Genomic DNA, 17,084 nt, shown 5'->3' on the forward strand with positions numbered 1-17,084 from the left:
AAACTAAATTAGAAATACTAAAAATTAAGGGAGAAATTAATAAAATCGAAAGTAAAAGAACTATTGAATTAATAAATAAGACTAGAAGCTGGTATTTTGAAAAAACAGATAAAATAGACAAAGTACTGGTCAATCTAATAAAAAAAAGGAAAGAAGAAAACCAAATTGACAGTATCAAAGATGAAAAGGGAGACCTCACCTCTAATGAAGGGGAAATTAAGGCAATCATTAAAAACTATTTCACCCAATTACATGGCAATAAATATAACAATTTAGGAGATATGGATGAATATTTACAAAAATATAAATTGCCTAGATTAACAGCAGAAGAAATAGAATACCTAAATAATCCCATATCAGAAACAGAAGTTGAACAAGCCATCAAAGGACTCCCTAAGAAAAAATCGCCAGGGCCTGATGGATTCACAAGTGAATTCTATCAGACATTCAAAGAGCAACTAATCCCAATACTATACAAATTATTTGATATGATAAGCAAAGAAGGAGTCCTACCAAATTCATTTTATGACACAAATATGGTACTGATTACAAAGCCAGGTAGACCAAAAACAGAGAAAGAAAACTACAGACCAATCTCCCTAATGAACATAGATGCAAAAATCTTAAATAGAATATTAGCAAAGAGACTCCAGCAAGTAATTAAGAAGATCATCCACCATGATCAGGTGGGATTTATACCAGGAATGCAAGGATGGTTCAACATTAGGAAAACCATTCACATAATTGACCATATCAACAGTCTAACAAACAAAAACCACATGATTATCTCAATAGATGTTGAAAAAGCCTTTGACAAAATACAGCATCCATTCCTATTGAAAACACTGGAAAGTATAGGAATAGAAGGACCTTTCCTAAAAATAATAAACAGTATATACCTAAAACCATCAACAAGCATCATATGCAATGGGGATAAATTAGAAGCCTTCCCAATAAGATCAGGAGTGAAACAAGGATGCCCATTATCACCTCTAGTATTCAACATAGTACTTGAAACACTAGCAGTAGCAATTAGAGAAGAAAAAGAAATTGAAGGTATCAAAATAGGCAATGAGGAAACTAAACTATCACTCTTTGCAGATGATATGATGGTATACTTAAAAAATCCTAGAGAATCAACTAAGAAGCTTGTAGAAATAATCAACAACTTTAGCAAAGTTGCAGGATACAAAATAAATGCACATAAATCATCAGCATTTCTATACATTTCCAACACATTAGAGCAGCAAGAGGTAGAAAGAGAAACACCATTTAAAATCACCCTAGACAATATAAAATACTTGGGAATCAATCTACCAAAACAAACACAGCAATTATACAAAAACAACTACAAAACACTTTCCAAACAAATAAAACTGGATCTCAACAATTGGAAAGCCATTGATTGCTCATGGGTAGGATGAGCTAACATAATAAAAATGACCATTCTACCCAAATTAATCTACCTATTTAGCGCCATACCTATCAAACTACCAAAAAACTTCTTTACTGAATTAGAAAAAAACTATAACAAATTTCATTTGGAATAACAAAAGATCAAGAATATCAAGGGAAATAATGAAAAAAATGTGAAGGAAGGGGGCCTAGCAGTACCAGATATTAAACTATACTATAAAGCAGCTGTCATCAAAACAATATGGTATTGGCTAAGAGACAGAAGGGAGGATCAGTGGAATAGACTTGGGGTAAATGACATCAGCAAGACAGTATATGATAAACCCAAAGAGCCCAACTTTTGGAACATGAATCCACTATTTGACAAAAACTGCTGGGAAATTTTGAAAACAATATGGGAGAGAATAGGTTTAGATCAACATCTCACACACTACACCAAGATAAATTCAGAATGGGCGAATCACTTGAATATAAAGAGGGAAACTATAAATAAGTTAAGTGAACACAGAATAGTATACTTGTCAGATCTCTGGGAAAGGAAAGACTTTAAAACCAAGCAAGAGTTAGAGAAAATTACAAAATGTAAATTAAATGGTTTTGATTATATTAAACTAAAAAGCTTTTGTAAAAACAAAAACAATGTAGTCAAAATCAGAAGGGAAACAACAAATTGGGAAAAAATCTTTATAACGAAATACTCTGACAGGGGTCTAATCACTCAAATATACAAGGAGTTAAAGCAATTGTATAAAAAATCAAGCCATTCCCCAATTGATAAATGGGCAAGAGACATGAATAGGCAATTTTCAGGTAAAGAAATCAAAAGTATCAATAAGCACTTGAGAAAGTGTTCTAAATCTCTAATAATTAATTAGAATTAAATCAAAACAACTCTGATGTACCACCTCACACCTAGCAGAATGGCTAAAATGAAAGAAGAGGACAGTAATGAATGCTGGAGAGGATGTGGCAAAATTGGGACATTAATGCATTGCTGGTGGAGTTGTGAACTGATCCAACCATTCTGGCTGGCAATTTGGAACTATGCTCAAAGGGCTATAAAAGAATGCCTGCCCTTTGATCCATCCATACCATTGTTGGGTTTGTACCCCAAAGAGATCATAGATAAACAGACTTGTACGAAAATATTTATAGCTGCGCTTTTTGTGGTGGCAACAAACTGGAAAAGGAGGGTATGTCCTTCAATTGGGGAATGGCTGAACAAATTGTGGTATATGCTGGTGATGGAATACTATTGTGCTAAAAGGAATAATAAACTGGAGGAGTTCCAGGTGAACTGGAAAGACCTCCAGGAACTGATGCAGAGCGAAAGGAGCAGAGCCAGAAGAACATTGTACACAGAGACTGATATACTATGGTAAAATCGAATGTAAAGGACTTCTGTACTAGCAACAATGCAATGACACAGGACAGCTCTGAGGGATTTATGGTAAAGGAAGCTACCCACATTCAGAGGAAGGACTGCAGGAGAGGAATCATATATGAAAAACAAATGCTTGGACACATGGGTCGGGTTGGACATGATTGGGGATATGTTCTCAAAACTACCACACTAATGCAAATACCAACAATTTGGAAATAGGTCTTCATCAAGGACACATGATAAAACCACTGGAAATGTGCGTCGGCCATGGGTGAAGGGAGTACGGGGGTTGAAGGGGAAAGTAGGAGCATGAATCATGTAAATATGTTAAAAACGAATATTAATAAATGTTTAAAAAAAAAAAGAGATTCCCATGAGAACCTAACCCTCTATCTAAAGTATAGTAAAAATTGTTTCTGCCCAAAAGACCTTGGCCATCTCTAAACTCTAACTCAACTTATAAATTGCCAACTTGAGGAATATTCCCATGGTTCAAGGAACTGCTGAGAACTTTGGGAGGTGAAGGAAGGACAAGATAAAGAAAAATATAGCATACACAATTTATCACGCACAGGTGCAGGTGGGTAAAGAAGAGCATCGTATTGATTTTCTATCAATTCTGAGTTCTTATGTATACTCCTGGACATTGTTTTGAGTTGATCACTCAGGCAGGGCCCCCATCCTTTTCATGATTAGTAATAAAGGCTGCATTTTTCTCTCTGCAATTCTATCACAACTCGTGTCTGCTCATTAGAGTGATTCTGGGGTGCATACCTCCCAGAACCCTCTCCACCTAGGTGAGAAAATGCCTCTCTGAATAGTGAAATGTCTGAATTCTGAATTCTAGTATATGATTAGTAATGAAATCTTCCATTGATAACTACACTGACACTTCATCTTGGTGGGAAGGTTACCTTAAATTCTTAAAGGCTATGACAGTAGAGAACAAGCTCCAGCATATCCTGTCAAGCTGAAAGTGCTTAGTGAATGCTTTGTTTAGTCAGACTAACCATCTGAAAATGTTAGTCTGTGGTCTCTAGGGCAGATATGGTTATCACCTAAGAACCAGCCTAACTCAATTCAGAGAGGCCTACTCCCACATGTACCACCAGGTGATGAATATATTTGGCCATTGCACCTCATCAATACTATCTATAAAGGCACAGAAGAGTTGTGGTACATCATTAAAATATTTTAAAAAATGTTTATTTTTAAATATCTCTCCATGTTTCCATGATTCATTTTCTTTCCCTCCTCTCTTCCCTCCCCCGTCCCAGAGCTGACAGGCAATTCTACTGGGTTGTATAAATGTTATCACTTGATACTTATTTCCATATTATTCATTTTTGCTATAGAGCGATTTTTAAAAGCCAAAATCCCAATTCATATACCCGTATATGTGATAAATGATTATGGTGATAAGTACATCACTAAAATATTACCATACTTAGTGATGAAATTGTGAGTTTTTTGACATAGGAAAAATGTTGAAGTATACTTTTGTTATTTTTATGAAAATGTGCAATGAGGAGAAATATGCTACCAAAGTATTACCTAATAAGTATTCTTATAGGACTTGTTTAAGAAAGAATGAAATATGATAAATATCATTGATTTTTTGTTTGTAAATAGGTGTTATTAAAGCTAGAACATACTTGAAAATAATTTCCTTACACAGTTTAAACTTTCCCTTTATTACTTGCCTGTACTGTTTCTTTAATAAGCCTTTATTTCTAAGTTGTACAAAAAGTAAACAGTGATCTAGGCCAGGGCTTAACAGTTAAAATTTCAAATAAGTATAGTCCAGAGCAGGGGTCAGCAACCTTTTTGGCCGTGAGAGCCATAAACATCACATTTTTTAAAATGTAATTTCGTGAGAGCTGTACAGTGCTCACTGTGCGCGCTCCTGTAACAGCACCTGAAAAAAATTGACTTTATGGCTCCTGCAGAAAGAGCCATATTTTGCAGACCCCTGGTCCAGAGTATTGAAGCTTTCCTACACAGATGAAACCTACAGAAAAAAGGTGGTTGTCTGGGGAATCTTTTAGCTGATGAGTAAAATTAAAGAGTAGATATAATGTGAGATTAAATCCACAAAGGTTGTGTTGGAATCTTATTTTGGAAAGCTTTTGAATCTTAAGCCAGGGAGCTTGGACTTAATTCACTAGGCTACAAAAAAACAACACAGGAACTGTGTTAGCTTCAGTGCTGTCAGATGAATTTGGCAGCAGATGAAGGATAGTGAGAGTACAGGAAGGTGGTGATAGCAGTAACCATGACAAGGAAAAGAACGGGATAGGAGTGATTATGCAGAGGAAGAATTGTTGGGATTCTGTATAGAGTATCTCTCACTTGGCCCCAAGCTCATTTTAACCTTCATTCCTTTTGGAGTGGCCTCTCTGCTCCCAGTCTTTTGCCCTTCAATCAGTCCAACATCTTGTTACCAGATTATTATCATCACTCTTTCACATTTTCATTTTTTTTTAAGGTTTACAAAGTACTTTCCTCCCAGTAGTCCTATGGAGGAAATTAGTACAAATATCATTCTCCTTTTACAATGAGGAAGCAAGGTAACAGGAAATTAAGTCAGTTGCCTGAGGTCTCAGAGACAGTGTGAGAGCAAGGACTGGACCACATCATCAGCCTTCTCTCTTCTCCTGCCTTTCCCTCCCCTCCCCTCTTCTCTCTAGCTTCCAGCAGCACAACCTCAATCCCACTCTGTTGTCGGGTGGCCTCACCCCCTGCTTTACTGAGAAAATCAAATCCTTCTCCACTCCCCACCTCAGAATCCCTTATATCTGTAATCATCTTTCTGCTGCAGTCACTGATGTCTCCTTTGACTCATTGTCTCTCAGTAAGCTCATTAGAGGGCAAATAAAAAACATGGTGTTAGAGATCTGAGGGGGCCATTCATTACTAACTAGAGGAATCACAGAATTTCAGAATTGAAAGGGTCTCCTGAGGCCACTGGAGGGACTCTAGAAGGGCTTGAATTCTGGACTGAGAAATTTAAAATTTATTCAATAGGCCCTGGGGAGTCCACTAAAGTCACTCAATAGGATGGGAGGTGGTGGAGGGGGGATTCCTTTTATTTTCAAGAAAGATTTCAAAGAGAGATTCAAGAGGAAAGATGAATTAGAGGGAAGAGAGAAGAGGCAAAAAGATGTAAAAGAATATTATATATAATAGTGGTCTAGCTATTTGGAAATGCATCACTATTCTGAAGTGTTATGAGAGTACCTGTGCAACGTCATTACCTTAGAAGACATATTAGGGAGGCATCTATTTGGAAATGGAAGGTAAAGTGGAGGAAGCAACATGATTGTGGGGTAGAGAATGGGGCCCAGCCATTGGAACAGGAGGCCAGGTTTTAGGGGTGTGAGGGGGCTTATGGTTATGGCTTTGCCCAGAACAAATTACAAGGGATTAAGGGAAAAATGAATAATAAGGAAGTGGAAACATGAAACAGAGGTAAATTTTTTTTTCAAATTTATCAGTGAAAGGGAGGAGAGAGATGCTATCTAGCTACTATTCCATCTCTAGCCAGGCCTGGAGTCAGGAAGATCTGAGCTCAAATCCAGCTGCAGACACATATCTATATGACCCTGGGCAGATCACTTAACCTCTTTCTGCATCAGTTTCCTCATCTCTCACATAGGTACATTAATGACATCTACCTCCTAACATTGCTGGCAGGATAAAAATGAGATACTTTTTTTAAGGGACTTTGCCAGCCTTAAAACACTAAGTGCTAGTGAGTTAGCTCACTAGCTATAGGAGTAAGAAGTTCGTTGTTGTAGTAGTAGGAATTGTTAGTAGTTTCTAGTAGTAGAAGCTTCTACTACTTCTCCAAGCACTCCCTTCTCTATTATCATTGCTGATTCTCATTTCATCTCCTCTCTTAACCCTTAAGTTGGGCAGCCTCTGAGAGAATCTCTCTTAAGGTATATGTCTGACCATATTACTCCCTTTCTCGAAAGCTAGCAGGGTCTTTTTGGGGAGCCCATTGCACATAATTAGGTACTTGATAAATTTTTGTTAAATTGGGTTGAAAAAAGTATATGTTTCCAGTTTTAAAAGAGTGAGTGAGTTGATTCATTAACTCCTGGGAAATGTTGATGTTTGCTGAATGAAGTTAAACATCAGGTACTCATTTTAATGCTTATGAACTACTGGATTATATCTTAGATACATTGAGTTTTGCCATGCATATTTTCTTGAATTTTATGAAATTAATATGAAGTAAATGATTTTGGAAGATAATCTGTTTTCTTGTCATGTGGATCACACATCTTAATTCACCCATCTACCTACCATAACTTAATGAAGGCATGCCACTTAAAATTTCCATTAAGTAGTCCAGAATTAAAGATAAAGCAAAATGTCAGGTCATTCCAAGTTTTCCTTTTATTTTGTAGCAAGATGAAATTTTCATCTCAGGGCTCTATCTATAGAGAAAATTATTTAGAGTGTGATATTAAATTAAATTAAAATGCTGTGGAATGTATATTCATGGTTTAAAAAGACATTTTTCCTTTCCATTTGCTAACTAGAAACTTCTGTGCCACTTTAAAATATTTTTTAAAGTTATTTTTTAAAACCGTTCTTTGTAAATACTTTTAAAGAAAGTAATTGGTACAGACTTTCTCATGAAGGCAAATTATATGATGTATAAAAAGAACTGTAAAAATAACTATTTTTGTTTTCTTAATAGACAAAGAATGCAATTCAAGAGCTGATAGATAGACACCAAAGAATACCTGGAAACATCATGAGTGCTCTGTTGGAACGTTTTCATTAAAAAGAAGAGGTCAACTAGAATTTTAAAAATACACTAATATATGTTTGAATCCATCATGCTATCTGGTAAATTTTATAAGTTGCTGTAGTTATTGTTTTAAAAATCATGTTAAACCATTTTTCACAAGATCTATTTGTTAGAAGTTGTGCTGTTTTAACCTTATTTTTGCACTGAGTAGTGTCAAATTCATACTGTAAACAATTTTTCAAATGTCCAGTAATTCAGAACATAGTAGTACTGTTTTATTGATAAATCCATATAATAAGGTATTGAAAAATACATGGATTACTAAAATTAAGTTTCTGAGTAATAATGAATTTGATGAAATGAACATTCCTAAGTTATGTGTATATGTGGCTATTTGGTGGCACAGTAGATAGAATTCTGGGATTGGAGTCAGGAGGATCTGAGTTCAAATGTAGCCTCAGACATTTACTAGCTATGTGACACAGGGTGAGTCCCTTAGCCCTGTTTGCCTCAGTTTCCTCATCTGTAAATTGACCTGGAGAAGGAAATGGCAAAATACTCCAGTATCTTTGCCACACAAAACCCAATTGGGATCAGAGTCAGACACAACTGAAAAGAGCAAATGAAAACTGAAAAGACACAACTGAAAAGAGGAAAGCTATGTTTTTAATTTCCACATTTCTATTGTACTCATTTAATTTTGAGAGGCAGTATGGTCTCTTGATCTAAATACAGGTACTGAAGTTATTAGACATTATAGTTATAGTTATAGACATAGTTATTTATCTCTGTCTGATTCACTATGTTACTCTGGGCAAGTCCTTAATTATTCAGTGCCTCAGTTTTCCCATTTTGAATATGGACATAATACTTTTTTCTATATAAGGACATAGTTAATAATTAATTCTTCTGAAGTGCTATATTTATGTTCTGTAATTACTGTAGAACATGAAATAAATTAACTTATTCATTCCTATATCTTTATCTAACAAGTTAATTCTCAGTTATAGTATGACTGTTTAAATAAATTCTCTAGGCATGAAGTCCAAGTTGCCAATCAAAAAATTTTTTTAATGTAGTGGTGTTCTTTAAATAAATGAAAAAGGAAATTGGGAAATCTAAGCTTTTTCTAAATATTACCTTTTAGTATTTATTATATTTCTTTTAAAGTCACAGAAACACACAGCATATGATGTGTTGTACAATAGGTCAACCCTGTAACAGGGTCTTTAATAGCATAATGGTAAAATCACAATCAGGTGCAATTTTGTAAATTTAGAGGTCAGTTTTAGATAGGTTAAGATAGAGCTAACAATATCTGTCTTTGCACAATTATAGGGCTTGTTCATTTTTAATATGTAAGCAATAAAATGCTTTATAGTTTGAACAGATCATACTTGAATATTAAGTGCACTCCAAAAAAAATCAGCATCTAGATTTCTGGTCTCTTTGAAAACTTAATTTAAAGAGTATTTAAGTAAAAGTATCAAAAGTCAAGTACAGTATAACTTCTTTTTAGATGTTAAATGTACTCCTAATTTGTATAGGTTTTATATGCAAGTCGCTATTTATGGCCTATGTATTGTACATAAAAAGAAACCAATTTAAAAATAAAGCTGAAATTACAAGTGTTTCTACTCTCATGACATTGTGTTTACAATAGGGATTCGAACATTATTATAATCTTACTCTCATTTTTATATTCAATACTGATAATCATGTTAATTTTTTCCTTTTCTTTAAGTTAGCAGCTTTAATCAAAAAGGTAAAAAAGCACTATTGCTATATGATAAAAAATGTATCTTTAATTTTAGAAAAAACTCATTACTAATGGCTTTTGTGTCACATTCAACTACAGAGCCAACTCTGGCCAATACTCAATAAATATTTTTTGGTTTGCAGTTAAATGAATTAGTTTTTAGTAAAGATGAGAAAGATGGTGGGGTTTTTTTTTGTGTGTGTTTTAAGACCAAAAAAGAAATGCTCTTTCATCATGTAGATCAGTAATGGTGAACCTTTTAGAGACTGAGTGCCCAAACTGCAACACTCACTCTGCTTGTGAGCCCCTCACCTTGCTCCAAACAGGGAGGAAGGAAGCGCTCCCATTGTGCCACTGGGCAGAGGGGCAGGTGATGGGAGAAATGTCTTTAAGAGACTATGGAAACAGGGAGGGGAGCAGCCCCCTCCGGCACACATGCTATAGGTTTGCCAACATGAATGTAGATGAAGCTATCGTATGCCATTTTTACCCTACATATCTGCCATTTTTATATTTCTTTCAATTGTGACTAGAATTCTAGATTGTCCTAATTTATTTTTTATTTTTATTTATTTTTCTGGGTTATACATGTATTATCATGCAAAGCATTTCCATATTGTTCATTTTTGTGAGTAATCTTATAAAATCAAAACCCCAAAACATAAATAAACAAATGAAAAATTATATGCTTTCATCTGCATTCTGATTGCAACAGTTCTTTCTCTGGAGATGGATAGCATTCTTTTTGATAAGTCCTTCAGAATTGTCCTGGATCATTGTATGCTGAGAGGAGCTAAGTCTATCACAGTTGATCATTCTACAATATTGTTGTTACTCTGTACCATCACCATCATATATCACAGTTTGTTCAACCATTCCCCGATTAATGGACATCCCCTTAATTTCCAATTCTTTGCCACCACAAAAAGAGCAGGTATAAATATGTTTGTACAAGTAAGTCCTTCCCCCCAACACCTTTTTTTTTTTATCTCTTTGGGATACAGACCTAGTAGTGGAATTAACTGAATCAAAGGATATGCATTGTTTTATAGCCCTTTGGGCATAATTCCAAATTCTCCTCCAGAATGGTTGGATCATTACAGATTGTCCAGTTCAAAGGGACTTAGTGTTATCTGGTCAAACCCATACTTGAACAGTAGTTCTTTCTGAAATATTCTCAAGACTAAAGATCTTAACTTGTTCCCACATCTGACTAAGACCAGATTCAACAATTATGATGATTTGAATTGTTAGTTTTTAAATCAATTTTTTAGAAAGTAGAGTTCAGTTGAAAAGAATACTGAATGAGAACCAAAACTAGAGGTTTTGGCTCCACATCTTGTTAGATAGCCTATTCCTTTTTTTGGACAGGGTTTTAATAAGCCAGTGTGGTATAGTGAATTGGGTTAGAGGGACCTGGACTGGACTCTTACTCCAATACTACATGTATCACCTTGTTCAAGTCATCTTTTTCTAAAGGAGACTTGAGAGTTGTCTCAATTGTAAAAATGGAGAAAATATGCAGAATGCCTGCCACACACAATCGTTGTGAGGTTCAAGTAAAATCATAAGTATATGATACCCTTTAATCTTTCAATTGCTATATAAATAATTATCATTCGGACAATAAGGTAGATAAAGTTTAAATAGATTTTTAGCAGAGCATTTTTTTTTATTCCAAGTGTCCCAGTCCTATCTCCCCCCACCTTTCCTCCCACCCCATCACAGAAGGCATCATCTGGAAGACAGACATTTCGTAAGTTATCTTTCATGTTTCCATCTTTCATTTCACTCCTTGGAGATAGCATTCACAATTTATCCTTCAAGTATTAAATCTATAATTGTGTTTGATGTTCTCTTGGTTCTACTCATTTTGCTGTTCATTATCTCCTATGGTCCTTTCCAAGTTGTTTTTTTTTTTTTTTAATTAGCCTGCTCATCATTTCTTATGGTATCCTAGTATTCCATCATAATCATATACCATAATTTGCTTATCCATTCCCCAATTCATGGGCCATCACCTCACTTTCCAGTTCTTTGCCACCACAAAGAGAGCTACAATAAATATTTTGGGGCATATAGCTTCTTTTCCTTTCCTCGACCTCCCTAGAGATACAGACTCGGTAATGGCATTACTAGATCTAAGGGTATGCACAGTTTTATAACTCTGGGTGTATTTCCAAATTTCTCTCCAAAATGTTTTGATCAGTTCAAAGCTCCATCAACAGTATTTTAGTGACCCCATTTTTCCACATCCCCTCCAACTTTTGGCATTTTGACCTTTTGTCATTTTATCTCAGAATGGTTTTGGTTTGCATTTCTCTAATATTGATTTAGAACATTTTCCATATACCACATATGTGGTTAATTTCATCTAAAAATTGTCTCTTCCTATCTTTTGCCCACTTGGGGGGGGGGGTGGATCTTGAAAATTTAATGAAGTTTTCTAAGTATTTTAGATATGAGACCTCTATCTGAGAAATTGTCTATAAATTTCTCCCCCAATTTTCTTTCTACTCTTGGCAATACTTATTTTATTTGTATAAAATCTTTTCAGTTTAATGCACTCAAAATCATACATTTTGCAATGCTCTTCATCTCATGTTGACTCATAAAATCTTCTATCCATAGATCCGACAGGTCACATGTTCTCTATTCCAAGTTACTTTTTTGTCTAGATCAGTGATGGGCAAACTATGGCCCAAGCCAGAGGAGGCTGCCTGAAATGTTTTATCCGGCTGGGGGACATTATTCCTAATCTGACAAATACAATGAGTAGGATACAATACAATGAAACTTTGAAAGAGTTGCCTTAGAAACAGACTGACAGATGAGCATTTCCTTTCCTTTGGCCCCCTCTTTAAAAAGTTTGCCAATCACTGGTCTATAACATTTATCTGTTTTGATCTTAGCTTAGTGAATCATAATTGGTCTATACTTGATTTTTGCAAAACTGCTTTCCAGTTGTCCCAACAATTTTTACCAAATGATGATTTCTCATCCCCCAAACCTAGGTCTGTACTTTTGTTCATTTATGCCTTTAATAGGATTATTGATTAAATTGTTAATTTATATAAGGCAAGGACAGACACCTTGAGTGTTCTGCCAAAGACAGCCTTACAAATTTGTATTTAATTATTAATGAATGGTCTCTGGGACCAACCATTCAATCAGTTCTAATTCTGTTTGAATTATACAGTACACAGCTGTCCATCTTTTCATACATATTTACATACATACATATATATATACGCAGATATATATATATATATATCTCAAGAGGCATTATAAAATTCAATGACAAAATCCAGACAAACTATGTAGCATTCTCTTGACCTTCCAGTTAGGTATCTTTCTCAAAAGAGGAAATAAGAATAGTCTAGTGTGACCTGTTCTTTATGAAGTCATAGTGACTGCTTCCCTTTCTAGATATTCACTAATATGCCTTTGGTAGATATAAGATACTACCTAAGAAAGTCTTGAGAGTTCATTTCCTCATAATGGCAAACCATGACTCCAGAGGACTCATGAGGAGACATGTTACCTAATCCCTGACAGTGAGGTAAAGAATTTGACTACAGAAACATTGTTGGATAATGGCAACATTTTTTGTTTGTTTGACTAAGCATTTCTGATAGGTTGTTTTTGTTTTTTTTTTTTTTTAATTGGGGGAAGGAGTTGTATGAAAAAGGATTTCATCATCTTCCCCATTTCAAGTATTTTAAAGTAATTTTAAAGTAAAATTTTAAGTAATCATTATCAAAATAAAATATTCCTAACCAGTACATTTTATACCAAGAACCCTAAATCACACGCTAAAGTTTTTAATTAGGGTGAAATAGCAAAGAAATAACAGAATGTACCCCCTACACCAAATAGCTACTCTTACTCATAGATTACCAAACTGCTGGTAAGGAAAGATAATTCCTGCTAGGGATTGTATCCTAGCGGGCATCTCTGATCCAGCTAGGCTGCTGCTATCATTGGCTGCTGCACTTCTTCAATACTAAGCTGCTGCTGCCACCTGCTGGAATTTTCTCTAAGATGCTGGATCTTTTTCCTTGTATGGTCCAGTCTTTGTAAATTATTTTGTGACATTCTAAGAGGCAAGAAGTGGATTAAGGGTGATGTTAGTGACATTTGCCCTTCATTTCTATTGGTACATTCAGACCTCTCTCCTTTTATATATAAACTTGTAAATCTATTGAAAAATACTCCATACATAAGTATGTGACAATTACACATACATCTAAAAATTCATTTCCATAGTCTAATTCATCAATTATTAAAATAATTAAAATAATTAAAAAATTTGTAGTTCCACAATCCCTATACCACTCATTGAAAAAGCAAGCAATAGCAAGTATCTGATAAAGGACTAATTTTTAAACTATGTAGAGAACTAAGTCACATTTATAAGAATAAAAATCATTCTCCAATTAATAAATGGGCAGTAAAGATGAACAGGCAGTTTTCAGATGAAGAAATCAAAGCTATCAATAGTCCTAAGAAATGTTCTAACTCACTTTTAATTCAAATTAAAATAACTGAAGTGCTACCTCACCTATCAGTTTGGCTCATGTGACAGAAGGAAAATGATAAATGTTGGAAAGAATATGGGAAAATAAATTTACTGTTGATGGAGTTGCAATCTGATCCAGCTATTCTGGAGAGCAATTTGGAACTATGCTCAAAGGACTCTATTAATAGAGTATATACTTTTGATCCATCAATACTATTACTAGGTCTCTATCCTGAAAAGGTTAGGGAAAAAAAGGGAGGGAAGGACCTGTTTGTACACAAATATTTATTGCAGCTGTTTTTGTGGTAGCAAAGAAGCAAAAATTGAGGTGTTGTCCATCATTTCGGGATTGGCAAAACAAGCTGTAGTATGTGATAGTCATGGAATACTCTTGTGCTATCAGAAATGACAAGCAGGAGTAATTTTGGAAAAGTCTGGAAAGACAGGAACTAATGCAAAGTAACGTGAGCAGAACCAAAAGAACATTGTACTCATTGACAGCAATATTTCTTGATGAACAACAGTGAATGACATGGTTATTCTCAGCACTGGAGTGATCCAAGACAGTTCTGTAGACTAATGATAAAAAATGCCATCTGCCCTCCCAGAAAGAACTGATAGTCTGAATGCACACTGAAACACTTTATATTTAATTTTCTTTCTTTTTTTCATTTGAGATCTCTTCCACAAAATGACTAATATGAAAAATATTTTGCATGATTGTACATGTGAAATCTATATCATATTGCTCACTATCTCTGTAAGGAAGAAGGGCAGGGAGGACAGGAAGGTGGGAGGGTCAGAAAAAGGAAGGGAATTTAGAGTTTAAAAACAACAAAAAAAGAATGTTAAAAATTTTAAGAAGGGAAAATGTAACTGGGGAAAATAAAATAATTATTTAAACAATAAAAATAGAAAGATTTTAGATGCCAATCCAAAATTATAATTTTAATTTTAACCTCTATAGATAAATAGAAATTATTTTTATTTCCTTGCTAATAAATGAATAAAAAGAAAAGGCAAGCAATATGATATTGTACATGTGAAGTCATGCAAAACATATTTCTATATTAGCCAGGTTGCAAAAAAAAAGGAAGAAAAAGAAAGTAAAAAATTATGCTTTAGTCCATCAGTTCTCTGAAGTTAGACAACTCTTTTTATTATAAGTCCTTTGGAATTGTCTTGAATCATTGTTTTGATCAGAGTAGCTAAATTTTTCACAGGTGATAATCATTACAATTTTATTGTTATTGTGTACAATGTTCTGGTTCTGCTTACTTTACTTAGCACCAGTTCATATAAGTCTACCCAGGTTTTTCTGAAAAAATCCCCTTCTCCATTTTTTTGTAGCACAATAATATTTCATCACAGTCATATACCACAACTTGTTCAACTAGTCCATTGTTAATAGGCATCCCCTCAATTTCCAATTTTTTGCCACTATAACTTTAATGTTTTGCTAATGGATGTTGATGAAACAAGAGATCAGTATAATCAGCAGTATGATTCATACCACACAAGAAAAACTTTTTTTTTTTTTTTTGTCTTTTTGATCTGGGAAGATAGGTTGTACAGTTGGTAGACTACTGGACTTATTGTCAGGAAGACTTATTTAGCAGTGTAACTCTGGGAAAGTCACTTAACCTCTATCTGACAACTGTAAATATGATAGCACCTACCTCTCAGGATTATACTGTAAATCAAATGAGATAAAAATCACTTCATTATCGGCCCATCTTATTATCTATTGTTTATTCCTTCCTACGAGAATACTGTTTTATATTCTTATAGTTTATAATTATATTCTGGTATTTTTAAAGAATGTCTCTTGATGATCTCATTTTTGATCATTCCATTTCACCATACAATACAGAACCTTCACATGTTCATTTGGGGCAGCTAGAGAGTTTTGGGGAATAGTGTGGGCTGGGAGTCAGACCCGAGTTTCCAATTTGGCCTGGTATTAGTTGTATGACCATCAAGAGTCTTTTATCCATTTGTTGCCTCAGTTTCCTCAACTATAAAATGGGGATAATAATATACTGACCTTGAAAGGTTGTTATAAGAATTAAGTGCTTGTAAAGTGCCTAGCATAGTGGCAGGCACATAGCAGGTACTATATAAATGCAAATTCCCTCCCCTATTCCCTCCTTCTATCAGTGTTGTAATTCTAAATACTCAATATAGTACTCACTCAGTTTATGGGTAGCATAATACAGATTAGCTCACCTGCTAGAAAGATCTATATACCAAGAAAGAACCCCTGGGCACTCCAAATTAACTACCTAGATATTATCTTATCAAAACCAAGACTAATGCTCTTTCTTAAAAGAATTAAATAAGAAAGACATGGATTACTCTAGGAAGGAATAGCCTATTACTTTTCTTCCCTTTAGGATCTTTACTTATCTTTGGCACAAGACAGGCTGTTGCCAAGATTAGGTAGTTAATAAAGAGACAAAGGCTTCTCAGTGAAATGTGTAAAGCAGAAGAATTAGGTGCCATAGAAACTAGAGCTTATAGAGGTAAAAATAAAACCTTATTCCCTTGTCAAAGGCTTTCAAATTACTTTTACCAGGGCATATGATTCTCATATGCATAGCCAGTGTAATGTTGAATCCTGAGAATAGTCTTTCTTGTTTTGTCTTAATGTTTCTTGAGATTTGGGTACTATATAGAGTTAGAGAAACAGGTATCTTATGTGGAGTTAGGCAGCAAGCAAGCAAAAATTTTCTTAAAGTGTACAAGTGTACAATGCAAAAAAAGTTGTCTGTATTATTTAAAAATTATTTAATAGTTCAATTTTAATATTAATTTTTTATGGTGAATGAACTGTAGAAATATTTTAAAAATATATTTCATAAAACCAAATAGATGCTGAAAATACATATTCCTATTGCTTCTGAAGAAGCCATCTTTTTCATTGACACATCTTAAATTTTAATGTATGCATCCCTTTTGGGGAAAGACTTTAAAAAATGGTTATCTAAAACCTTGATTTATTCGAGAATCAAATGAAATGGTTTGTGAAAAATATTTCAGAAACTATAAAGTAGTATGCAAAATTTGAATTTTATGCTTATTTTATTTTTTCATGTAGACACAATTTTAATAATAACTTTCTGGCATTTTGCAATACATATTTTTCCCTCCCTACCCCTTGTTCTTCCTTCCTGAGATGGCAGGAAATATATGGGTTATTCATGTGCTATCATGTAATAGATATTTCCATGTT

At 34.4% G+C, this 17,084-nt stretch overlaps 1 protein-coding gene across 2 annotated transcripts in view; it reads left to right on the forward strand.

Annotated features, from left to right (window-relative positions):
- Window positions 1–7,625, forward strand: part of TMEM68 (transmembrane protein 68) — a 31,582-nt gene extending 23,957 nt beyond the window's left edge. For both annotated transcript variants that reach the window (XM_044658007.1, XM_044658008.1), the window contains one exon: window positions 7,515–7,625. In XM_044658007.1, the coding sequence (XP_044513942.1) occupies window positions 7,515–7,601 (87 nt within the window). In that variant the 3' untranslated portion in view covers window positions 7,602–7,625. The remainder of the gene's footprint in view (window positions 1–7,514) is intronic.
- Window positions 7,626–17,084: the final 9,459 nt, after the last annotated feature.

Source organism: Gracilinanus agilis, chromosome 1, assembly GCF_016433145.1.
Source record: "Gracilinanus agilis isolate LMUSP501 chromosome 1, AgileGrace, whole genome shotgun sequence".
Classification (NCBI taxonomy): domain Eukaryota; kingdom Metazoa; phylum Chordata; class Mammalia; order Didelphimorphia; family Didelphidae; genus Gracilinanus; species Gracilinanus agilis.